The sequence below is a fragment of the Sinocyclocheilus anshuiensis genome, unplaced genomic scaffold (assembly GCF_001515605.1).
Source record: "Sinocyclocheilus anshuiensis isolate Anshui unplaced genomic scaffold, SAMN03320099.WGS_v1.1 scaffold976, whole genome shotgun sequence".
In the NCBI taxonomy this organism is placed as follows: Eukaryota; Metazoa; Chordata; class Actinopteri; order Cypriniformes; family Cyprinidae; genus Sinocyclocheilus; species Sinocyclocheilus anshuiensis.
In genome coordinates, this window is record NW_015552538.1 from 1,106,791 (window position 1) to 1,134,377 (window position 27,587).

Below are 27,587 nucleotides of genomic sequence, written 5' to 3' on the forward strand. Positions count from 1 at the left end.
TTTTGTGTGGGGGGGGGGGGGGGGGGGGCAATATAAAAACATGACAACAGCTTAACCAGCACCTTGTAAAATACATTCAAATACCTCATCAAATATGTGCTGACATAAAAGTTTCACAATGTTCCTGAATCCAGCCTGTTTCCTTTATGGGATCATCCATTTTTATAGCTTCGTCTTTAAAACATTGTCAGCATTTTCTCTCCCAGATAGATGTTTTCAAATATTACATACACGTATTTGGTCAATAATGAACTTCCCACATGGAAACATTTCCCTCTGCTAGCTTTTGTAAATATATGTACATTTTGTATGATCAGAGCAGTAAATAAAGCAGATATTATTAGAATCTGCTTCTCTGGGATGCGTCTGTGAACAGCAAAATTGGGAATTAGTGTTTCGCGTATTTTTGCTACGCAATCCTGAAATCCCTCTTTGATAGTTTTGCATTCAAGCATCTTCGCTCGAGCAGCAAAAGCTGAGATTCAAAAATATTGCTGGTGTTTACTGCAGGTTGTGGTACTTTTACAAACCATGAATGAAATGTACAGTAAAAACTGAAAGCGATTCTCAAGAGTTTCACATTTCCCTGACCTTTTCTCAAGAGAAGAGTGCTTGGTTTACCATATATTGTACATTGAGTCTGTCAATATTCTCAGTCTTGTGATGTGAGTGACTCTGAATGCAGGCTTGACTGATTCTCTCTGTTTCCTGTATGAGAGGGGTGGAGGTTCATGTTGCCCCAGGTCTTTCCTTGATAAATGTTTCCTGTGGGAGTGTTGTAAGGGCACTTTGGGTAAGATAAAATGTTCTATTGCATTGCATGGAGAAGATATTACGTTTATCCATTTCTTTCTTTTATATTAATGACACCAACGTAAATGTGAGTTTATGGACTGGTGTATTTCACTGGCCTGGTTATAGGTTTCGGCTTGACCTCAGTTCTGAGAGAGAAGCTGTCTGGAATCACATGCCAGTTTTTCTCATATCAGTAACAATTTCTAAACATACTTGGAACAAGATGCATTTACCTGAGAAGCAAAACTGCATGCGGGTTTAAGAGTAGCTCTGTTCAGAAAACCTGCTTCCCTATTTTTATTTTATTTTATTTTATTTTATTTTATTTTTTTATTATTGTTTATTTAGAGCATGCATTAAAGAACATTTAGTATAGACTTTTTAAACTTCTCTAAAATCCAATTTTAATGTATTACACAGTTTTACTTCTCAAGTAAATGTATTTTGTTTTTCCTGATATTTTTTTCTTGAGAAACAAGGCAAACATACTGATTAAGAATGTTTTGGGGGGTTTTTTGCAATAAAAACCCTGCATTGAGTTCATAGTGTGAGAGCGTTTGTAAGAGCTTGAAAAGCACAGCGAATGTTAAGTAGAAAGAGGTGTCAAATACCGCTGTGTTTACAAATGAATTGGTAATCTAGGCTTCTTTACAGTCAGGAGAGGACAAATCACACTCTGGTTTATAGTGACCAGTTGACACACACACACACACACACCTGCTCTCACTCACAGATGTAATGCATAAATCACAGATGGATGTACTGTAGCATGTATGTGTTTGATGGGGTGAGTAAATTTATGTGTTTGTGTCACACACATATCATATCCCTTGTGCCCTGCCACATGTGCTGGAGGCAGCGAGAAGCGAGCATCAGTTATATAGCACGTGTTCTGTCATCATGTGGAAGCATCTGATGCTTCATACGTAGGTGGAGTGTGTTCAGATCTCCACTTTATTTAAAACAGCAGGGCTGAGCTATTTAAACAGCCTGATATATGAAATGACCCAACAGGGAGATGTTTGTTTATCTTACTGCTGCTAGACCGCTTCTTTATTAATACTCTCTCCCTGCTATCCTTGCATAAAGAGGAAAACAAACCAAGTTCTATATAGGTGCAATGCAACACGTTTGTCTGATACCTATTTGTCTGTCAACATCAAATGTGAAAGTGCTGCGTGATGTCAGCCAATCATAGGATATTTAATGTTAATAATGTTAATAAGTACAGTTATATGGAACAGGATTATTTATTTATTTTATTAATTGTGACCAATGAAATGTGGATGATGCGAGTTTAAAGTCCCCCTGTAGTGAAAATCAAGTTTTTTATGTTGTTTGTTTGATGTCTATGTGGTGTTTTTAATTCGCTTTTATACCAACCATGTGCCAATCCATTAATCAACACCATTGCTGAGTATTTTTTCCTTAAAACTGTAGTTTCCCAAAGGCAGTCCCAGAAACCCGGTTTGAAACAGCCCTCGGTTTGTTACGTCACAATTCAATAACCAATCACGTCAAGGGATAGATTCCTATCATTAGCATATCCCTCTCTCCATTTATACAAACACGGTGCGCATAGAGATCATAGCATAGAGATCGCATGCAAAATATACCAATAGGATTACCACCACAAAACCAAAAATAAAATAGAGCAAAAAACCCATGAAGCTGTGGTTTAACATGAATTTAGAACCGCTAACTTGAATAATAACCGGTGGCAACCGTGTAAAAGTAGCCCGGAGTCAGACCCACCTCTCCAGCACTTTACACGCATATTGCTCGCGGGTGCGAAATTAAGAATCACAAACTTGGCTGCATTCGAGTCTTCAAGGCATTTTGAGGACACAACATCATCAAGTAAGTAACTTTAATGACTGTTACAGTGTGCACTGTAGTTGTCCACTAGTAAAAACATAGTTTTATCAGTCATTATCCGTGGATCAGGAGGCCCTGGCTGGTGTGACTGAGTGGAGGCGGGGCTAATTTGCGTATTCATAGATCCGCGTATAGTAAATGAGGCAAGGGTGTAGAGTTGCATTCAAGCTATTTTAAGGCATGACAAAATTATTTTCACAAGAAAAAACATTTAAATATGTCATTTTGATGAACAAAGATGAGTTTTAAGGGATACAATTTTTGATTACAGGGGGACTTTAAGCTGTAAGATTTTTTCAGATCCTATTTCCCCCTCATTTCCTGTCTTCTCTCTTCACTGCTGCTCTCCACACTCTCTCCATTGCCACATAATTTCCTGCCTTGTCTTTTAATAAATGGAATCACTTTAATCCAAGGCATTGGATGAATTATTGATTTTCTAAAACTACAGAAACAGCCATATGATAAAATAGTGTTAAAAAATAATTGTATTTAGTATTAATAATAATCGTAGTAAAAGTAATTTGCCAAAAGACAGAATAATGAAATATATTATTATTATTATTATTATTATTATTAATAATAATAATATAGTGGAAATGTCATCTGTGCTTCTGAATTGGCAACAGCAATATGATAAAACTGGAAAAAAAATAATAATAATAATCATAATCATAATTCTTCCATTAATTATTTTTTACAACAGATAGGGTAATGAACCATATAAATCAGATGGTTTTAATAATATAATTAAAGTATTAATATTAATATTATTTAGCAGAAATGTGTAATTTCTGCACCACTTGCCTCAACAAATTGCAACAATGATTTTTGGAATTAATCTGACCAAATGTATGCCATTGGTTGAGTCAGAGTTGCTGTGTTGGAATGAAAACAAAATCTTGTCTCAGTCTCATTGTTTTTGTCATGTGACTTAATGCTTGCTTTTACAATGGCTACAAACATGTCTCATCCAATTAAATTTTATGTTGGAACACTCCATACTCACACTTTATTCATGCTTTGTTTCCATGTAGAGGCAAAGACAGAGTCAACCTATTGTCATCTATGATGTCTCCTTTGTTCTGTCTTTCTTTCTACTGATTTCTTGCATTTATCCTCCACCCACTCTTTTGTTCCTTTCCTAAAGCTCTGTAGCATCATTGCCTTTGGGTGATTGCCCTCTGTAATGACATTCTGCTCCACAGAGCACAAAAGTGAGCGAGATACAGATGATTCATGCCTCTGTTCTCACAAGAAAAAACATTTAAATATGTCATTTTGATGAACAAAGATGAGTTTTAAGGGATACAATTTTTGATTACAGGGGGACTTTAAGCTGTAAGATTTTTTCAGATCCTATTTCCCCCTCATTTCCTGTCTTCTCTCTTCACTGCTGCTCTCCACACTCTCTCCATTGCCACATAATTTCCTGCCTTGTCTTTTAATAAATGGAATCACTTTAATCCAAGGCATTGGATGAATTATTGATTTTCTAAAACTACAGAAACAGCCATATGATAAAATAGTGTTAAAAAATAATTGTATTTAGTATTAATAATAATCGTAGTAAAAGTAATTTGCCAAAAGACAGAATAATGAAATATATTATTATTATTATTATTATTATTATTAATAATAATAATATAGTGGAAATGTCATCTGTGCTTCTGAATTGGCAACAGCAATATGATAAAACTGGAAAAAAAATAATAATAATAATCATAATCATAATTCTTCCATTAATTATTTTTTACAACAGATAGGGTAATGAACCATATAAATCAGATGGTTTTAATAATATAATTAAAGTATTAATATTAATATTATTTAGCAGAAATGTGTAATTTCTGCACCACTTGCCTCAACAAATTGCAACAATGATTTTTGGAATTAATCTGACCAAATGTATGCCATTGGTTGAGTCAGAGTTGCTGTGTTGGAATGAAAACAAAATCTTGTCTCAGTCTCATTGTTTTTGTCATGTGACTTAATGCTTGCTTTTACAATGGCTACAAACATGTCTCATCCAATTAAATTTTATGTTGGAACACTCCATACTCACACTTTATTCATGCTTTGTTTCCATGTAGAGGCAAAGACAGAGTCAACCTATTGTCATCTATGATGTCTCCTTTGTTCTGTCTTTCTTTCTACTGATTTCTTGCATTTATCCTCCACCCACTCTTTTGTTCCTTTCCTAAAGCTCTGTAGCATCATTGCCTTTGGGTGATTGCCCTCTGTAATGACATTCTGCTCCACAGAGCACAAAAGTGAGCGAGATACAGATGATTCATGCCTCTGTTCTTTCTTGTCCCCTGCTTTGATGTGTCCTGTTTGCTGGTCTCCAAAGCCTGTAGTTGGTAGAGCCCTGCTGAGCCCTGCTGCCTCTCTTTAGAGCTGCTGCATGCTGGGAAATGAACCAAGCCTGGAAAGGAAATGTCCAGAATCCAGCTCATTGGGTTGGACATTCTCTATGGGGCAACATGCACTTAAACAAAAGCATGCACATACAAGGACATGCATGAGACAGACTCCTCAGCAGGACACACACCCTGGTGCATATGTAAGAGATCATGTACAGTCATCCAGTCATTATTGCAAAATAATGGCTCTCGTTTCACCCTGAAGGGGTTTGTTTTGTGAAAATGACCAGCTGCCTGTACGTTATCCCTTATATATTCACCAGGGAGAATGTCATTATCCCTCCTGCAACATGGCTGTTTACCAAATAAATCGATGTGCATGAAATATTGATCTAAGTAAAATTTTGTTTAATATGTTAGAAGAAACCAATACCACAGAGCGCTAGGAGAGGTATGAAACAGGTATACTGTTGTGAAAAAGTACACCCCATGGAAACTAAATGTTGGGGTGTACTTATTTTTTCCACAGATGACAATTGAAATTCTGTTGATATTAAATAACTAAAACTAATCAATAACTAGAAACTTTGACTTTTTTTTCAGTTATGTCACCCATCCATATTGTCAAGACAAAGTTGCAGTCTACTGTTCAAAGTTTTGGAGGCAGTAAGATTTTTTTCTTATTATTAAAATTAAGTGTTTTATTCAGCAAGGATGCGTTAAATCAAAAAAATGAAGAAAAAAATGTATAACAGTTTTGACAGTTATGACATTTATAATGTCACAAAGGTTTCTATTTCAAATAAATGCAGTTATTATGAACTTTATTTTGATGAAAGAATCCTGAAAAAAATCTATCATGGTTCCCACAAAAATATTAGGCAACACAACTGTTTAAAAAATAAACAAAAAAATAAACAAAATATGTATTCACAAAATAATAATAATAATAATTCCTTACATTTATATAGCACTTTTCTGGGCACTCAAAGCGCTTTTACATAGAAGGGGAGAAAGGGGAGAACCACCACCAGTGTGCAGCATCCACCTGGATGATGCGACAGCAGCCACAGTGTGCCAGAACGCCCACCACACACCAGCTTATTGGTGGAGAGGAGACAGAGTGATGAAGCCACTGACCAGGCTCAACCCTGCTTAGCTTCAGTGGGCAACCAATCTTGTGCTGCAGGGTGATATGGCTGCTGACATATCAGAAATAAAGAAATGTTTCTTGAGCAGCAATCAGACACTGAAGACTGGAGTAAAGATGCTGAAAACTCAGCTTTGCCATCACAGGAATAATTTTTGTAGAATTTTTTTTTTATACATTTCAATTATTTCAAATTGTAATAATGTTTCACAAAATTACAGTTTTTACTGTATTTTTGATCAAATAAGCAGCTTGGGTGAGCATAAGAGACGTCTTTTAAAAAAAAATCTTACTAACCCCAAACTTTTGAATGGTACTGCATGGTCCTACTACTATTTTTTTGCAGAATTGAATGATGGAAATCGGTTGACAAATATGGAGTCATTACACAAAAACACATGGCCTTAAAACACTGATTGACCAATCAGAATCAAGAATTGTACAGAGCCAGATGATAAACACACTTTCCATTAGGTGAGAGAGTACAGTCTAGAGAGCTGTGTGGGCGTTCTCTCTTATCTCGCTCTCTTAAGAAATATAAAGGCTCACATAACCTCTCGCTTCTTGTCACTCATACCAAAATAATTCACCTTTACCGTATACTCACTCAGATACGATCAGCTGCAGGTTCTGCTGGTAAGACACAATAAATATTACATCAACTTCCCCTACAATGTGGTCGTGATCTTGTGTTACTCAGATAGTGTCATTGTAACTGTGTTGTATCTGTGCATGATAATGTCTTGGTTTGTGGGGTACAGTAAATCAAGCAGTACTTACAGTCAGCACAGATGATATCTGCACCTATGCTAGAAGGTCAAGGACAGAGCGACTGTGGTGTGATTCAAGACAGCTTATCACTGATCGTGAAAAAAATGTTCCTTCTCTCTGTTCTCCATGTGTGTGTGTGTGTGTGTGTGTGTGTGTGTGTGTGTCATAGGTGTCCAGAATCTGCCCGACCAGACACCATTCAACCCTGTTTACTGCCCTGTAAGAAAGATTGCATTGTGACTCCTTTCAGTGAATGGACAACCTGCCCTACCACATGCCTGCCAGGTATTGATTCAATCTCTTCACACAACCTTTAGCTGTGACATTTCAGTGGTACCTCACTTACAAGGATAGTTCACCTGAAAATAAAAAGTGTTTATTTACTCACCCTCATGTCCTTCCAAAACGGCATGCTTTTATTTTTTTTTTATTGACTCAGCTCTTACCATTGTTTCAAAAGTTACACACTGTTCAAAAGTTTGGGGTCGGTCATTTTTTTTAAACATATTTTTGTTAAATAAGTCTTTGCAGAAACTTTATATTTTGGTGAATAGATAGTTCAAAAATAATTTAAACTAGGGCTGGGCAAAAAATTGAAATAGATTTTCATGCGAATCTTGTCAGTAAAGCCACTTCTGGTGATTAGTAGTAAATCTCCAGCACGTGCTTTCAGATGGAGCGGCATTTACTACTAGGGTTGGGAACCGAGAACCGGTTCTTATTCAGAACCGGTTCTGTTTTTTGAAAAGAACCAGAACCGTGAGCAATTTCTAAGTTTCGGTTCCGAAAACGATTCTGGTGCGACACGTGACCAAGCGCTGTGAGCAGCCTTGTGCCGGCGTTTCCCGTAAAGGATGTCACAAACCAAATAACAGAAATGTCGCCCTGCCTCTTTAATTACTGAGCACATTGTTTCCCATGACGCGCACTCCACAGACGCGCCACATCTTTAACTGCAGAACACATCGTTTTCCATGACTGTATGCGCACTCGCGTCTTTGATAACTGTGCACGTTGTTTTCATTCATTTTAAATGTTTAAAAATGTGGAAACCACTCATTGCATCACACCATCTCCTGATTGCATTATTATTTGTAAAATAGGGGCTTTATGGAGTGTGTATACATGGTTATAAGTATAACAGTTAATATTTCATTAATTTAGGGAAATAAACAAGTGTCTTAGCCCTCAAGGGACTATTTGGCCAACCAGCTTATTCCTGCTTGAAAAGCAAAAATGTTATTGATAGTGTAAAAAAACATCAACTTTGAAGCACATGTGACTGATGGACTAGCATTACTCAACATTACTTACTACCTTCCAGCAACACTACATTCAATGAAGGTAAAATAGTAAAAAAAAAAAAGTTCATTTAAATGGAACCGGAATCGGAACCGGAAAATTTGTAACGATACCCAACCCTATTTAGTACACAGAGCCTTAGTTCACTGACAAGCTACACAGAATCGCAGGCGATTCATTGCCGATTTTGAATGCGATTTTGTGTAGCTTGTCAGTGAACTACGGCTCTGTGTAGTAAATGCCGCTCCATCTGAAAGCACGTGCTGGAGATTTACTACTAATCACCAGAAGTGGCTTTACTGATGAGATGCGCATGAAAATCGCATTTGATTTTTTGCACAGCCCTAATTTAAACATTTAATGGAAATAGCAATCTTTTGCAACATTATAAATGTCTTCACTGTCACTAAAGGGGCTTTCACACCGGAGGAACCTAATTCCTAGAACTATTGGCAGAAGTACCCAATTTAGACGTGTTTGCACCACAGGAGCTAGGAACGTATTTAATTCTAGGAACTCCGTTTGGGGGAACTAAATTAGCTCCTACTTCAGAGTAGGGTCTAAAACAGTTCTATAGGGGCTACCAGTGATGTAAGTGTACACTGATTGGCCAAACGCATACGAAACACCGGCTACCCGGCATTTTTACAAAGCCATGTAAAAATATTTTTTCCACGAACATGGAAAACGGCTATAACGGCATTTGTTGTATGCAGCGTTGTATTCTTTTCTCAGCCTCGATGATAGCACTACAAGTTGTCATAGGAGATTTAGTCAGATTTTCATGCTCTTTCTATCTTGTAAATTGTGCGTTTACATTCCATCTCCGTTATCATGAAACCTACGACACACAACAAAAACAGCTCCGATCACGGTGTCCTCCATTGTAAATGCCGCGAATAAAGATGTCGCTGTCGAGGGAGAAATTGTTCTCTAGGAGCCACCCTGCTGGCTAGTTCCTAGAACTAAGTTCCTTGAACTACGTGGTGCGAAAGCGCCTTAATGCATCCTTTCTGAATACAAGTATTGATTAATCTAAAAAATTCTTACTGACCTTAAACTTTTTAACAGTAATGTACAGTATATCTAGCTCCAAGACCAAAAAAAGCACCTCAAATGTATCGTAAAATTGGTCCATAAGACTTGTGAACAATGTTCCTTGTCTTCTGAAGCCATGCAATAACTTTTTGAAAAGACTGAAATATGTTATTATTAACTGAAAATTTTGGTAACCTAAGCTCTTGAAAGGACATTATAAATTATAGTATAGAAAAACCTGTGTTAACTTTCTTTCCACAGTAAATAAATAAATGTGTTTTAAAAGACTTTAGGATGAGTCCATTTGGGCATAAGAATTTAAGCAACTATGGCTGCAGAGTGAACTGTCTTTCTTTAAAAGGGACTTTGAATAAAAAGTACAAAATAAACTACATGAGTTTATTGTGTTGCCCCATTTACATTTACTGTAAGTGCCTTTCTATAAATTGATTTTTGCTTTTAAAAAAATGCCGCAAATGCTGTGGTTGAACCAGGAATATTCCATTTCATTTGATTGAAAACTACATTGCCTAATAATTTGTCATATCAGCTCTCTCTTATCTAATAATTTCTTTCTTTTCCAAAGAGAAAAAGCACAATATTTACAGAGTTTGTTATTAGAATCTAGAATTAATTACCTCCATGAGGACAGTGTGTTGATAATGAAAACAGGATTTACACTTTCACACGCTTGAAACTGCTAGGATGTGATATCTTTCACCTCTGCTGCAAACATGGTAAAAGCCAGACCACATACATGTAGCTCATTCTCAGTAGGGGCTTTTCTAACCCACAGAACAGTTTTATTACACTTTAATGAGACTATTAATTGACAATTACTTCCACTAAAGAAACCAGTAAACAGGCATTCATTATGATTGAATCAAATGGTAACATTTGAAGAAATTTTTTAAATAACTGATATCCCCTCTGTAAATAGTGTGCTTTACCCTGTTGGGTCTTCTGTTAATGAGAGCACCTTCTTAATTGTGCTATTATCAGTCTTTTAGTAATTAGCAATGTGTAATGAGCCTTACAATGTCTGTTAAATGAAGCCATTACATCAGCTTAGGATCCATACAGGGAACAGGAAGTGAACTCCACCAGAGAATCATATCATTACCTCTTATCTAAAGAGCTTTTTGAATTGTTCCTGCTGTGGTAATCGCTGTCAGAATACTAATAAAGTGAAAGATGGGTGAAAGTAATGTGTTCTTTGTGTGTGTACTGTGCAGTGAACAGCAGCATGCCCTCGCAGTCACGATACAGGATCATCATCCAGCGGGCGGCCAATGGGGGTCAAGAGTGTCCAGATACTTTATATGAGGAGAGAGAATGTGAGGCTCTTCTGGTTTGTCCTATTTACAGGTGAATAAACTGCAATTGCACTAGTGGTTTACCAACTTGTCAGCTAGACTGATACAATGTTTGCGGTCCAGTCAGTTTTAGTTTTGTCGAGTTGATAGTATCAAAACCATTTACAAATGCGCACAGCAGTTCAGAATCGCATGCACTGAAATGCATGAATAAATATATTATATGCTGTTTTTGTAAGTTTACAATACTATCCTCAAAATACACAAGTCACACATTGTAGCTGTAATTTACTGCGCAAGTAAATGCCAAGCTATTTGCGAGTTTCTCCGACTCATGAATATATGTGAATGCGATTTTCAGTCGTAATAACTTATTAAATTGTTATTCTGCCAAGTTTATTCACAAATAGAAGCAGGTTGATTTTTAACACAGTCATAGTTACAACAGATAGCATTTTGTTTCTGTCATTTTGCCCCATTTAAACAAACAAACAAACAAACAAACACTGTTGGCTCTGGAGCATTATGTGACTCTTTCATGCTTTTACACCATGCAAATAAACCTCAATCAATGCTTCTGCATGCATGAAAAGTCACAGGGCATTGTTGAATAAATGCAGTGCAGCTGACATATACTAACATTCAAACGATTAACAACGATGCATTAAATTGTTCAAAAGTAACAGACTTACATTATTACAAAAGATTTCTATATGTCAATAAGACATTAAAACAATAAAAAATGTTACCAAACTTTTGCATGTTCGTATGGAATAATTGACGATGGGTCGTTGCATTATTAGAAATCAATGCACACCTGAGGTGGTGATGCAGCCATGACGCAAAGTGGAGCCTTGGGTGTGCATTATTTTTTAATAATTCAATGGACTTGAGTCAGTTATTGTGCTTATACTACAGTTAACACAACTCACATGGTTCAGATGATTTCAAGATATTCATCAGGTTTTTGTCCTTAAAGTGCCTCCGTTGCTAATTCCAAAATGTAATTTTAGATCTAGTTATAAACAGAGGCTTGAGCCATTGATGGTACATAATACAACGTAATTTCTTGGCAAAAACATTGAAATAATTTGTCATTTTTATCTTGTTGTTTACTATATTTATTTGACTGTTAAGTGTTGTTGTGGGTTTTGATTCTTCTACTGTTGTAGGCTGTAAGGACCTTTGACATAACTGAAATAATTTGGCGAAGTGATCGGGACATGTGATGGGGTCAAAACCTGCCTGGAACTACTTTAGCCATGCGTTTCCCTGAAAATAATTGCACACCTTAGAAGTTCATAAACCGTTCAATCAGATTCTAGCATTCAACAGCCCTGTAGTATAAATTACAATAATTTTAAGCAGCATTTTCTTTGTTCTTTTTATGCATGCAGGCTTAATGATCTAATATTAAATACACTCAAATTCATTTATAGCCTGCATGGAATATTTGCACTTTTAAACATGTATTTGCAGTGAACTAGTGAATGTATTAGATTCATATTAGCCATTGACCACTCTGATCTCTAGAGGTCAGCATTGGCATCCGCCATTAAAATCCCTTGTAATTAAAACTATTGACAAGAAACTGTCACGGTACGGAAGTGGCGAAGACTCAAGTGCAGGCAGATGGGGTTCTTGATTTAGAATTCACAAAATAACAAAAACACAAATTAAACCACCCCGAAGGGGAAAACGCCAGAGTACACAAATGCTCACCACGACACATAGACTGAGCACATGGTAGACACAAATCAAAGGTGTCCCGGGTCTGTGTGGTAGAGGGGGACCTGGGGACTGGGGCAGAGCCGGCGGGATGGGGACCCAGGGCAGAACCAGAGGCCACCACCGCGGTGTGTGTGAGGCTGCTGCCTGGGAACGGGAAATGGCGGGCTCCGCCTCTTCGTGAGAACTATGAGTGGACCCCGCCACCTCGGGGGAGCTGCGAGCGCCCACCGCCGCCGCTTCGAAACTCTGAGGAGCGGACACCGTCGCCTCGGGGGAACTGAGAGCGGCCACCGCCGCTTCCGGAGCCTTGTGAGCGGGCATCGCCACTTTGAGAACATCATGAGCAGGCACCGCCGTTTCGGGGGAACTGAGAGCGGCCACCGCCGCCTCAGGGAAACTGAGAGCGGCCACCGCCGCTTCCGGAGCCTTGTGAGCGGGCACCGCCGCTTTGAGAACATCATGAGCGGGCACCGCCGCTTCGGGGGAACTGAGAGCGGCCACCGCCGCTTCCGGAGCATTGTGAGCGGGCACCGCCGCTTCGAGGGGATCCGGAGCGGGCACATCCACTTTGCAAACATTGTGAACAGGCCCAGCCGCCTCGGGCCATCGCCTTCCTCACCGACATCAGCGGTGGATCCTCCACGCTGCGTCTCAGACCGGGATGTTCAGAGACTGACCCCCCCGAACCCGGAAGTGGCCGACACGACCTGAGGAGGTTCTGGGACCTCCGAGACTGCCACCCTCCAGCAGTTCCACCTCCCGTAAATAGATTATGTGGTCGACCATCTCCCAATAGGACCACGTCTCTAGCTCCCCCAGCTCCTCCCAGTTGACGGGCTCGTCCAGGCCTGCTAGAAACAGGTGGATGAGGGTGTTCTCCTCCAGCCCTATCCCCTGGTCTGCGTCGAAGAGGTCCTCGGCGTACAGCCCAAAGGGGCGATTGTCTTGTGGGCAGGGATGCGGCCCATTGGCAAGGGTCTGGATCCTCGGTCGTCCGGGAGCTGGATATAAAAAAATCCCCATCGCCGCTGAGTCTTCAAATGGCTCGTTTGTACTGTCACGGTACGGAAGTGGCGAAGACTCAAGTGCAGGCAGATGGGGTTCTTTATTTAGAATTCACAAAATAACACAAAAACACAAATGAAACCACCCCGAAGGGGAAAACGCCAGAGTACACAAATGCTCACCACGAGACATAAACTGAGCACAGGGTAGACACAAATCAAAGGTGTGCACCGACACCTAAGTGAGACAAACAAGCCCAGAACAGAAAACACAGGGAGCTTATGAAGAAGAGGTAATCAGGTAAACAGCTGGGACAAATCAATCACTAATGAGGTAATGAGAAAACAGGTGAGTGGAGTGAAGGAAAAAGAGTCTGGGAGGATGGGAAATGGCGACCTCTGGTGGTGAGAGGAAGAACCACCAGACCCAGATCCCTGACAGAAACTGTTTAGTATGCTGAAACAAAGTCATTCATTTAATGCAGCACTTCATTACTAGTGGTTTATAGGATTTATTCAACAGTCACATGTTTTTTTTTCTATTTTGCAAGGCAAGACCTGGGTCACATGGAGTGAAAGTCATTTTCCTGTTATAGGCCCTGAATAGAAAGACATTTAATTCCATGTGTCATAAAAGACTGGTTAACACTGGTTTAAGTATTGTAAACGGAGTTCTATTGATATATATTGCATTTATACTGAAAGGTCTGCTTACATGTGTACATCTTTGTATTATTTTTCGTATTTTATATATATCTAAATAATACCTAGTATAGTTATAAGTGCCTGTCTTGGACTGTAAAAATGCATTAAAAATGTATTTCCTGGCAGCAATGCTGGGGTTTCTTTTCTAACATCAAACCATCACTATAAACCTTCATCTCTTTTTCAGATGGAAGACACACAGATGGCATCCATGTACTCTGGTCCCAGATTCTGTCCAGCAGGGAATGACGGGAGCCAGTGAATCGTGTGGCAAAGGATTAGAGATGAGAGGTAAGAGAACTGTGCTTTATGTAAAAGAGTGGGTTCTCATGGTACACTAAATAGCCACCTCTGTGGCTCTCCCTCTGAGCTATATGCATCACTGTGTACGTATATGGCTGTGTTCATGGCTTTGAGCTCTGCTTTGTTCACTGGCACTGTACAGTGTGTGAAGTGTTAATGCAGCATGCTGCAGCCCCGGTGTGATTATGACAGAATGGAAGTGAAAGCTGTCAAACATCACACACAATGAAAGAGAAACACTCTGCCTTTAGGGCACAGGTGACATGCTTAAAAAAAAACTAAAAAAAAGTGTGAAGTCACATAACCATACTTTTTGATTTACGGGGCTGTTCTGTATATGTGTTTTCTCTGTGATCTTTACTGTAAAAAAAGATTTGTTTGAAGTTGTAAATAAAACAAAGATTATTTAAATGTTTTACAAGAAAATACTATTCCAGTCTTTCCTCTTTCAAAATTTCACGTTTAATTCAGTGTGTTTAACACCATAGTTTTTTCAGTGTAAAAATCTCAACATATGAAAATGTCAGTATTATTCCAGAAATGAATTGGATTAATTTCAGTACAGTTTCTGATGAAGTATGTGTCATTACAGTTAAATATCAGAATTTTTCAGAAATGTTGAAACCTATTCGGTCACACTTTATTTTAAGGTCCAATTCTCGCCATTAGCAAGCCATTAACTATGACTTTTGCCTCAATAAACTCCTAATTTACTGCTTATCAATAGTTAGTAAGGTAGATGTTAAGTTTAGGTATTGGGTAGGATTAGGGATGTAGAATATGCTCATGCAGAATATGTGCTTTATAAGTACTAATAAACAGCCAATATGTTAATTATAGGCATGCTAATAAGCAACTAGTTAATAGTGAGAATCGTTCCCTATAAAGTGTTACCACCTATTCAAAAAACACTTGTATAAATATCAATATATAATAGATATCAGTACTTTAATTCATAGGTTGTTGATGACCATAAGTGCATTTCATAACGCTTCAAAGGTCATTAGTTCTATTTCCATTCAAATAATTAAAATATAATATATTTTTGATTTATATGAAAATATCTGTATTCCTATTTGAATGTACATGTTAAATATTATATTTGATAATGACGTATTGTAGTTATTATAAAGCGTTAATGTAAAAGAGTATGATAATTCAAAATTGGAAGACTAATAAATGGATTTTTCAAACATCTTCAATAATATTCAAACATTACGTATTTTTCACAGAAACCTTGAATTTATTGAGATCAAATTAAACTAAATGATTGTATCCAGAAGTTATTACATTTAGACACAATGTAGTATGACATTTTACTGACCTTCCCCGGTTTATCAGAATATCATATTGGTACAATGGAAGAAAGCTGACATTTTTGTGCCGAGTCAAAGGTCAGTATTATTCCAGATATTGAGTGCATTCATTAAAATTAATGAGGCCATTCATTAGAAATAATAAGTCTGTGTAAATGTTATCCTGCAATGGAAGATTCAAATAGCCAGCAGTAACTAGCTGCTATAGTACGAGTCCCCCCACAGCAAGGTTAGGATACGGATTACATGAAGATGGACTGCAGCGAGCTCTTACTTGTGTGCAGATTGAATTTCATGGTTTATTTAAACCAGCACTTGACATACTGTTGACCTCCCCTTGGATCTCACCGCACGAGGGCCTAAATTAAAGTAAACAATAAATCCCGGCTAATTTACGAATGTTCACCGATTCGTTCCTGCTTTTTATTCCACGAGACCTAACAGCGAGTACCGCCACCACAACTGCAATAAGCTCTTGTTTTAGTCTAGTGATTAAAAATTACGCAGGTTGTTTATGTACCCGGATGATTTATTGTTGTATTTTAGGCAAGCATCCCCGGCTGGTGTAATTTGATTATGCTTGGCGTACTCAGGTGGAGTGGTGGCTTGAGACAGGCACACAGACGCTCACTGCCACACAGATGCAAATGAGCCAGCAGCAGAGTCCTGCTGTGTTCGAGAACACTTGCTTTATCAGCATCCTCCAAAATAAATAACAGGGCTAGAAGGCAATGCAGTAAATTACACTAAATGAACCAGAAAGACAGATACCTCTGCAAAACTAACGCGAACCTCACACGTATTGTGCTTTCGCAGACAGATTTACAGCGACAGAGCAACCAGAAGTCATTAGTTTTCAGTGAGAGTTGAAAATGTGAGGTGATATGAGTGACTGCGTCTGTTGGTGATCACGTGACCGCCGCTGTCGCCCTCTTATTGGTAGTCTGGTCTGGTCTGATCTCATTACTATTCACGTATAATGTTTACATGCCCGTTTTTGTGTGTTTTGTGCACATATGCTATAACGGACAGTAGGGATGTATTGACAGCATCTATAATATATGCACAGCTTTAGAAACAAACAAACAAAATTGTATTAACCCTTTATATTACTTATATTAGAAATGTATTTGAATAGTTACATTTTTATTTTATTTTATTTATTTTTTTTGGAGCCATTAACACCATCCTTACTCTAAACCTAACCACCATATAAAAATTGTAACAGGCAAATAAATACACAATGGCTATATTTATTTATTTATTTAACAATATGCTATTATATACACACCATTCAAAAGTTTGGGGTCAGTAAAATTATGCTAATCCAGGCTGATTTATTTGATCAAAAATGCAGTAAAAAAACATAATATTGTGAAATATTTAAAATAGCTGTTTCTTATTTTAATATTTATTTTAATATATTATTTCAAAATTAAAATGTATTCCTGTGATGGCAAAGCTGAATTTTCAGCAACATTACTTCAGAAATCATGCTTGTTTAAATCTTTAATATTCCATTTACTATTGTATTTACTCCTACTTTTTTATCAATGTTATGGATATAATACATCCTTTCTGAATAAAAGTATTAATTTTGTTAAAAATTGTATTGACCCCAAACCTTTGAATGGTAGTGTATGAAGAAAGTTGAATAACAGCATCAGATATCACACAGAATATTATCAGTTATCATTTCAAATTAATCAAATATCTTGGCAATGGCATTGAAGATATTTAGTAAATATTTAATTTATTTAGTAAATATAATCAGATCAACCTAATTATTTTCTGAAGTCAATATTCTGTGAACCTAAAAGGATAAGGTGATTCATCATAATAGTTTTACATGCTGTTTTTGATCCACACTTTGCATATAAATACCTGCTATGATCACTAGTGAAATCACACTGGAGGGTGGCATTGTCACTGCTTGTTTGTATAAAGTTCAACTCTACTCACCTGTGTCCCACTGCCAGCAGTCACTGTCATTCATATCGCCTCAAATCACCAGCTCTCATTGAAAATGTATGACTGAATTTCAGTGTAGGCAGCAGCGCTCACACTGACAACGCTTAACACTTTGGAGGTCATCAAGTCACTGTAGAGTTGGTCTCTAGTATGTGTTCTTGCACAATGAACCCCCTACTAGCAACCAACAGTACAACGAACACTCCTGTCATAGTCCACAAAACCTGCACATGCAGAAATCTGTATTATCAGATGGGTTGTATTTTTGCATTATAGCATGTCAATGACTGGAGTATTTTTGAATTTGCTGTGGATTAGCTGACAGAAATTTGCATCATTTTTGGGGTACAGTGAGTACTTTTAGGGTGAATTTTTGCTGCCGGTGTTCGATGCTTTGTCGTTTCACACTTGGCTTGTACTTTTTTTTAAATCTTATTTTGGACGTTTTGAATTGAGCAACTCTTTGGTGCCCATTAAATCATGTCGGGTGTATTTAAGAAGGTGCATATATTGATTACATCACACATACACATACAAAACAGCACCACTGCACAGAAGACTCCACCTCCTCCCGGCGACCAGGTGATGATGCAAACTTCGTCTCAATTTATGGATTAAAATGTCTATTGATCAGTTCCCATTATTATGGAGTGGCTGTGGGAGTGTCTTTCACAGTGCCTGTTGGTGTTGTGAAGAGCTTCAGTAGTCATTTAATTGGGCTTAGATTCCCACATATCAAGACCTTAATTTTAGGAGCACATGAAAGGGTTACTCTAATGAAAAGAGTCGTCTTCGGGGGGGTTTTGTGCACTCGGCCTGTGCTGTTAATGAGTACTGAGGAGCTTAGCTGGCAAGTCTGACAGAGTCTTTTTAAGCGCCAAAAAAAGTTCTCTGTCGTGTCCTTTTGAGTAGTCAGCAAACATTGTCACCTTTGTAAGTGGCTGCATTATTAAGTTGATCCCTGTCATGAGCCAAGATAAGAATAAAATGTTAACAATAGGGAGACGAGATAAATTGAAAGAGAGTGGTATAGAAATGGAGGAGAGAGGGGAAATAATTGTGCTAAAAATGGGCAGCCTGGGCGCTCCAATCAGAATGTCACTACTGTCAACCTTTCTGTCTCTGGGGCACTGTGGTAACCGGGAACGAGTGTGAGGAAGAAAAGGAAGCTAGTAGACACAGAGTAGGAGGGAGAAACTGATGTCTACCCTGGGAGGCATATGAAATTCTAAAGAGTAACAAAGATAAATATCTCTTCTCACATCTCACATTTAACATTTGAATTTGAAGGGCAAAATGCTCTGAATCAATATTCAATCATGTGCACAATGTCATTTTAGGTACATCATATGCTACACAGTTCTCTTGATTCTGATGAGTCGCATCATTCAATATTTTAGTATAATGACCACTAATCGCTTTATTATAATAATTTGAACTCAAATGAGTATTTAATGTTATGGGATTGGTAAGATTTAAAAAAAACATGTTTTAATGTTTTTAAAAGAAGTCTCTTTAATGCTCACCAATAATGCATTTACTTGATCAAAAATACAGTAAAAACAGTTATATTAAGAATATTATTACTATTTAAAATATCAGTTTCCTATTTTCATGTGTTTTAAAATGTAATTTATTCCTGTGATGGCAAAGCCGAATTTTCAGCAGCCATTAATTTACTCCAGTCTTCAGAGTCACGTGATCATTCAGAAATCATTCTAATATGCTGATTTGGTTCTCAATAAACATTTCTATTTATTATCAATGTTGAAAACAGTTGTGCTGCTTAATATTATTGTAGAGAACAGCATTGAAATAGAAATCTTTTGTATCATTAATGTCTTAGCTGTCACTTTTGAGCAATTTAATGCACCCTGGCTGAATAAAAGTATTAATTTTCAAAAAAATAAATGCAATAAAAAATCTAATATAATATTTAATAATCAGCCATACAGTAAGATTGGTTTTGCAGTAATCATGCATATACTGTAGAGCTAACAAACTGTGCTCGAGTGCGAAAATACAGATAAAGTGCCTTTGCGATCATAATCTGAATATGTAATTTTTATGACTGTAGAAACAAAAGCAAACTGATGTTTTATTAAAACACCATCCTACGACTGTATACCATCTCCACCCACGTTACTCTGAAGTGGAGAGGGCAAACACTTTGGTCAGAGAACAAAATTTAAAATTCAAATAGGAATCAATAAGATGTGTTAAAGGCATATGTGTACATGTATGCCTCTTCAAAGACATCAGAGGGTTACTTTCTGAGAGAACAGCATCGCATTGCCCTGGGGAAGGTGGTGTTCGTGCGGATTTGAGTCAAATTTAATTTAGGCTTTTAAAGTGGCACTTCAACATGCACAGGGTCTTTGTTCTACATTCTAATCTCTATATTGATCCCTCTCTTCTGTGTTCGGAGACTGCCTGGCACAAATCTGCAAGGGTTGGAATTTTATTTCCTACAGATCTGAATCAGTACATTATTAATTATCAATGTGGCATATGCAGTTGAGAGTGAAAACCTACTGTACTAAAAACTAGCCAAAAAAAAAAACTCTGGGCATGGAGGCTCACGGTAGCTGAAATAACTATAAAAATGTCTTCTTTGTGCGCAATAAAGTGCATAAATGTTTTTGGTTTTTTTAGGTACTCTTTTGTAAAAGAAATGAAGAAGTCTGTATTATTTCTTGTTTTTTTATTTTCTTTTTACACTGCCAAAAAGTAGTGTGGAAGTACTGTTGTTCAGTCATGGTATCAGACAGTAAAATATGGTGCTTCAAAGAACACTATGACACAAAAAAAACATAATATTGTCATGGATCCAAAAAAACATGGTAACATACATAACATGGCTCATGGTAACATGGTACTTTTTCTAAATGCATTTAGTATGACTCTTAATACATTATTTTTAAAGGGGGAACTAAACTGAATATATTGTTTTAATAATTAAATAAATACAATTTATTTTATTAATTAATGTATTTATTTTATTTAATTAAATGATTTAATTAAATCAATTAAAGGATTCTAATATATATAAAAAATATAATAGTTACATTATAATATAAAATAATTATAAAAAGGTTCTATGGTATTAATATAAACAAGAATTTTCCCTATACATCCAAAAATGTATTGGCTTACAAAATCACTATAATGCTACCACACTCAGCCGGAAGCTTTTTTGCCGGAAGCTCATCCTGCTATAGACTGACATAAAGGTCTTCTAGCTTGGAAATATAAAGTTTTAATTAGAAGAGAAAAACTTTTATAATGAGCCCAAGAGCATGAGAAATGTTAACAATGTACCATTGTGAGAGGTGAGAAATGTAAATTTGGCAGTTTAGTGACACAGTTTACCTTACCTTAAATATGTTTCTTTGTCTACATCTGTCCACCGCATTCCTTTAATCTTTCAGAATGTAGTGTTGTTATCCTCATTTTGCAGGTTTAAGGTACAAAACACCTGTATTTGTGATTCCAGGACAACTGTTTTTACAGTATGTTAGTTAACATGGTTAACTACATTTGCGTTTATCAGTAGGCATGGGTGATTTGATTAATTTGGAATAGAACTGCTAGTCACTAGATAGCTGGTGAGGAATAAAAAAGACAGCGTCTGAGGATCTCTTTATCACACTACCATTCAAAAGTTTGGGGTCAGTAATGTTTTTTTTTTTTTTTAAGAAGTTAATGCTTTTATTTAGCAGGGATGCATTAAATTGGTCAAAAATGACAGTAAAACATGTTTTGATGTTAGAATACAGAATTTATTTCAAATAAATGCTGTTCTTCTAAACTTTCTATTCATCAAAGAATCCTGAAAACGTATCAGTTTTCACATTAAAACATTAAGCAGCACAGCTGCTTTTAATATTAATAAGCAGCAAATCAGCATATTAGAATGACTTCTGAAGGATCATGCGACCTGGAAGACTGGAGTAATGATGCTGAAAATTCAACTGCCATCACAGAAATAAAGTACATTTTAAAATATACTGTATTCTAATAGAAAAGTTATATTAAAGTGTAAAAATATTTCTCAATATTACTTTTTTCACCGTATTTTTGATCTAATAAATGAAGCCTTGTTGAACAAGATTCTTTCCAACCCCAAACTTTTTAACCGTAGTGTATAAAAACATGTGGCCCCTATCAGTGGAGTTGTATGTTAATACAGTTTCTTGGCAATGTAAATACTCTACATACATACTACTCTATACATAATTCAAATCATGTAATTATAATTATACTTTTTTTTTTTTTTTTACATATACAGCATATATTAAATCCACTTGTTTTTTTTTTCTATATTAAATATTGTGTAATGTCTTGGTCAATGGAGAAATTAAGGTGTTTTTAATCGTTCGTCAGAGATATTCTGTGGAAACAATGAGAGCTCAACCAATCCTAAGACCTGCTATTTAGTCTGAAAAGTTTCCTTCAAGTGCCTTCGTTACAGCTATGTGTTAACTGTGCTCCCATGAAAAGCCTCAGCTGAGTGGAGGCAAGCCATGCTGTGGAGGACTGTGTCAAAACATGTCATCATGTAAGGCAGAGTGGCAAATTTAAGTCAGTGAGCGAAAAGTCCTCGGCACAATCTCTGCTGTCTGCAAGGAATACATCGCCTTGTGGGTGGAATGGATGCAGTGTGCTGAAAAGGTAACAGGCGGCTTCACATTTGCCAAGCATATCATTTATCGTCCCTCAGTGGCGGTGACACAGAGAAGGACTATTTCCATGCGAAATCAGAGCAGTAGAAGAAAGAGTTAAGGGGAAAAGTTAATGGCTTTTAGTGTCCATACCGTGCACAGTTCGGCTGCGAATACATTTCCATGAATTTACATCCATGTTAATTCCTGAGGAATGGTTATGCTACCTATTTTCTGTCCATAAATGAGGCTGATTGGATTGGTGTTGACTGAAGTGTAGAATGACTTACGGTGTAAGCAATGTTTATTACATTTTTTTAAGTAAGCATCAATAACTACAAATGAGCTGTTGTATTAAAGATGTGTTTGTCTTGTCAGGAGTGAGCTGTGTGGACGAGTATGATGAGATGGCAGCCATGTCAGAGTGTCTCCGGTGGGCCGGGCCGATGCCGTCACGCTTCAGGAGCTGCTGGGTGCCGTGCAAGGATGACTGCACCTTCAGCTCCTGGTCGAAATTCTCTGAATGCTCTGCCTGTGGGAGCCGACGTACCCGCAAACGCACACTAACAGGTTAGATCCACTGAGAAAACTAAAAGTGTGATTCACAAAGTTGTGAATATGTAACATGTATTATGACAGCTCCACACCTTATGTGCTAATTACACTAATGGGAAAAGGCTATGAGACTGGTAAACAAAGGGTTTGTGCATTAACCATTATATTCTTTAGCAAGCTGCGTAACTCCTGGTTGATCCAAGAGGCTGTAACATTAGCTTTATCTAGACTAGAACTAGTTCTCTTTTGTGGCTTATTTTGCTTGAATGGTCAAATGCACAAAAATGTATCTGTTTTGGTGAGAATTCATATAAACACATTCGGATATATTCTAAGTACAGTAAATGTAAACAGTTAAAAATGGATATATATCAATATATTGGATCCATGCACGAGGTCTTAAAGTGACAGCAGCCTAATATACCTAATATAACTTTTTTAAACAAACAAACAAACAAGTCAAAAAGTGTAGATGGAAATACATTGCATGTTCTAATGAGACATTTTCTAATGACACTTATACCATACTTATACTTTACTATTTGTGAATTATTACATTTATTTATTTCATATTTATTTCCTCTTTTTTACATACAAATGTATTTAATTTATATATTTTTAAATGTAGAAATAATTGTTTGTATAAATAAAATAGGTGAAAATATATGTACAAAATAATGTAGAATAATGTAGAAAAATAATACATGATTAAGGAGTAAAACTATAAATGTATAAATTTATAGTATAATTTAGTTTGTCTCACTGGAAAATACTGGATTATATTTTTATATTAATACATCTAATTCTGTGTAAAAAAATGTTTGAACAACATGTTAAGTAAACTGGTTGTACAATGCTAAAGATTTGATTTTGCTTATTTTTTCATAAATATACAAATATATAAAGAAGGAAAAAAGTACTTTAAATTATCATGTAGGTACTGTATATATGTGTTGATGTGCTCTGTCATGTTTTATCAAATATGTAGTTGTCATTTTCCTCAGGAAATATAAGAGCAAGGTTAATTATATTAATTTCTTACAGTCCGCAGGATGTTTGTTTAGTGTTTAGAATGGAAAAGTCACACAACAAGACAAATACTGCGACAGTGAATGAGCTAAATCCTTATACCGTGGCAAGTCGATAAGCTTGTTTATATCCTGACAAGGTCGGGTACAAATTAGTGGCGTATTTGTAAAATCCTTTGAGAGCTAGTGCCAAGATGTACAATGGATTCTCGAGTGTCACAATTGTAGTATCACTTGAGGATTATCATTTTAACAAAGGGAGTAAGACAGACAAGTCAGCTTTAGTTTTTTCCTCAGCTGAGCATAATCAGCTAAAGATTGGTATTGGAAAAGGAAGTCGTTTAAAGTCAACTTTGAGTTCAGTGCTCCAGTCAGTACCACTGAGGAGAATTAACATTAATTATTTCATTAAATGTCCTCCTCTTCTTTCCTTTAGCGTTACTGCACCTACCCAACATATTTTGACAGTCCTGTCTATCATCAGAGATCAGAGACCTGCTGTGAACTGCTCTACAGGCAGATTTGGAGCTGTCTGTTGGAGAATCACTGCAGTGCTTTCTTCTTTAGTTAGTTTGTTCGCATAAAAATCATGATTGGCTCTCATTAAGATCCTGCACGTCTCACAATGTGACGTATTCACTGTGTCAGAAAAACTTTCAAAGGCTTTCTTCACCTCATACTTTTAGGAAATCCCACATCAAAGGCGATCACAAGCTAATACGTCAGATTTCAACCTAGAAATTCAAGAGCAAAAAAAAAAGACAGAAATGAAGCCTTAAAAAAAGTCTGTGCTTCTTGCTTAATTGAATGCACAATATCCAGCAGGTGTTGGTTTCTGGAGGTGTCATCAATAATGAATCGTCACTGTTGACAAGTGTGTGTGTGTGTGTGTGTTATATACATATGCACATACTCTCACACATGCAGTGAAAGCAGAGAGCAGATTGTCAGTGAGGCTGCAGTGTACTGACAGAGATTTCACACTGTTAGAGCCGTTTTCTATCACTGACCGCCTCTGTACACCAAAAACAGATGGAGCCTGGCAAACACTTCTCAGAAAACTTCTGGACACCAGTGAGAGTGTGAGTTTCTCTTTGCCTCTGTCTCTGTGTCCATCTCACACGCTCTCTGTATACTGTATATAGAGGCCTCCTCCTGATAGACCGATACTGACAGTTAGAATGTTTATGAGGAAGTCAAAGAATCATTCACTCGACAGATTTGTTTAAACCATATGATTCATTCAGAAATAAAACAAGTGACTGTTTATGAGCGAGTCGTTGAATTATTTATTCAACCAATTTATTCATAAATAGGATTTATTCTATACAGACTTATTTGGGTTCAGCTCTTTTGTGTGTTGCTCGGGGACACTCAACCAGTGGTGGATGAAGTACACATATCAAGTACTTGAGTAAAAGTGCAGATACCCCAATAAAATATTACTCCAGTAAAAGTATAAAGTAATAAAGTATTTGATTTTTAATGCACTTATGTATTAAAGGTAAAAATTTCTGACTGATCAATGTGTATTTTGTAATTTAAACGTACAGTATACAGTGGGTACGGAAAGTATTCAGACCCCCTTCAATTTTTCACTCTTTGTTATATTGCAGCCATTAAATTAACTTAAATGATTTTAGCAAATGGCTGCAATATAACAAAGAGTGAAAAATTGAAGGGGGTCTGAATACTTTCCGTACCCACTGTATACTTATTGTGTGTGAAATGTGAAAAGTCTGATATTATGCTTTGCAATGTAGTGAAGTGAATGTTTCTCAAAATGAAAATACTTTCACAGATACTTACAGATACTTTCAAAAATGTAATTCAGTCCAGTAACAATGTAAAAATACTTTGTTACTGTCCACCACTGCAGTCACCAATTCTATTTTGGCTTCATTTGGAAATGTTTTCATTGGTAATACTGTGTCTAACATGAAATTATGCTCAATAATTAAGGGGGAATTCACTACTGGCAAACTTGGAATTCACTACTGGCAAACTTTGCTACCTATGCAGTAGAAATAAATTTTTTAAATCAGTGCTATGTAGGAAAACAGAGAAAAGGACTGTGGCATTCCATTTGCCAAATTTTTTTTTGATCCAACTGTCTATGGGTGGGAATACAAAAATCCAGAAGCTCGATCTGTACTTTTAACAAAAGCCCTGGAGCTGTCAAAAGTCTGCCGGATGATGCAAAATGGCACATTTTGCATCATCCGGCAAACTTTTGCTGACAAATAAACAGGGATATCTGAGTGCAGGTAACATGGAGAAAGAGTAGACATTGTTCATTTACATATACTAACAACATATTAGCAATACAAATTTGGTTGAAAATTTGCAAACTTATCCTGTAACTATCTATTGAACTATTAAACTGTTGCATAAAAGAAAATCATAAACACTTGCCTATATGATATTTGTTAATTATTGTACAAATTTGAAATACAGTATGAAAAATAAATCCATTTTGCAAACACTCTAAACCCATGCACGTAAATCCCAGCAAAAAGTACTCCTGGTTTTCTTGGTTGACCCTCTGTGCAGCTAATTTGAAACACAAGAGCAAAGCTGTCTAATAATATATTCTTTGAGACCAGAGATTGACTGAATCCACTGAGTATTGCATCATGATTGATGATGATGATCTTTCGTCAGCATTATCTGAAAAGCTTTAGCTGTCAGCAAAACCACACCAGTCTCATTGATGCAACCCAGCAGCATCCTTCAATCAAACAACAAAACGCAAAAAGCTTCTGAATCCAGTACATCAAAGCATCATATTTCACAGCTCTTCAGCTTGACCATGCTTAATTGTCCAGTGCGGCCCACAGGTTTGACAGGCTGATGTAATTATGCTTGACAGGTTTGAGGACCCTGTTGAACGCTGGTCTGTAGTGTTGGTGACAGTAAATCTAAAAAGGAGCTTCTCTCCTCATGAACAGATCCTTTTATTTATATAACCTAATAATATTCATCATGTCTAATGGACATGACTAATTTGAAATGTTCCAGGAAGTGAAGTGTGCAAAGAGGAACTAATAGCCTCTTAAACAGAAGCCTTTATGATGTTAAATATATTCATTTCTCTCCTCATTAGATAAATTAGATGTATATGGTCCACTGAACATGAGAGTGCTGTGGGTCTATGTTTGTATATTTAAAAATAAAGAATGTGGGAGAGAGAAATGAAGACGCTTCTGGTTGGTTCAGTTCTCAGGGCCACCTTTGTGCTAAACATTTATAACATACAAGCGGGTAAGTTTACCACTTACTATAAAACCCTATAAAAGTTAACGGGTTATTTGTTCACCTAAAAATGAAAATTCTGTCATCATTTACTTGCCCTCATGTTGTTACAAACCCATGAGACTTTCTTTCATCTTCGAAACACAATTGAAGATATTTTAATGAAACCTGAGAGATTTCTGTCCTTCCGTTGAAAGTGTCAGGCAAGCACGTTTGAGCTTCAGCAAGAACCAGTGAGGTTTGTTCTTGCGCGTCAAGCAATCAAGCTTCAGCTTCTATTTAACATAATTGATGAGCTTTATGTATGTGCCTTGATTAGTGTTTATATGTGAAACAACAAAACTGGAAATTTGATATGTCAGTTTTTGGTGAATGCACTTTCAATGGAGGGACTGAATCTCTCAGGTTTCATTAAAAATATCTTAAATTCTTATTAATT

The 27,587-nt window shown here is 36.8% G+C and overlaps 1 protein-coding gene across 1 annotated transcript in view; it reads left to right on the forward strand.

Annotated features, from left to right (window-relative positions):
• The window catches only part of thsd7ba (thrombospondin, type I, domain containing 7Ba), a 221,917-nt gene that overhangs the window by 150,830 nt on the left and 43,500 nt on the right, over positions 1–27,587 (forward strand). The window contains exons 11-14 of the mRNA XM_016454293.1: positions 7,130–7,245; positions 10,536–10,668; positions 14,244–14,347; positions 22,689–22,880. Of these exons, the coding sequence (XP_016309779.1) occupies positions 7,130–7,245; positions 10,536–10,668; positions 14,244–14,347; positions 22,689–22,880 (545 nt within the window). The remainder of the gene's footprint in view (positions 1–7,129; positions 7,246–10,535; positions 10,669–14,243; positions 14,348–22,688; positions 22,881–27,587) is intronic.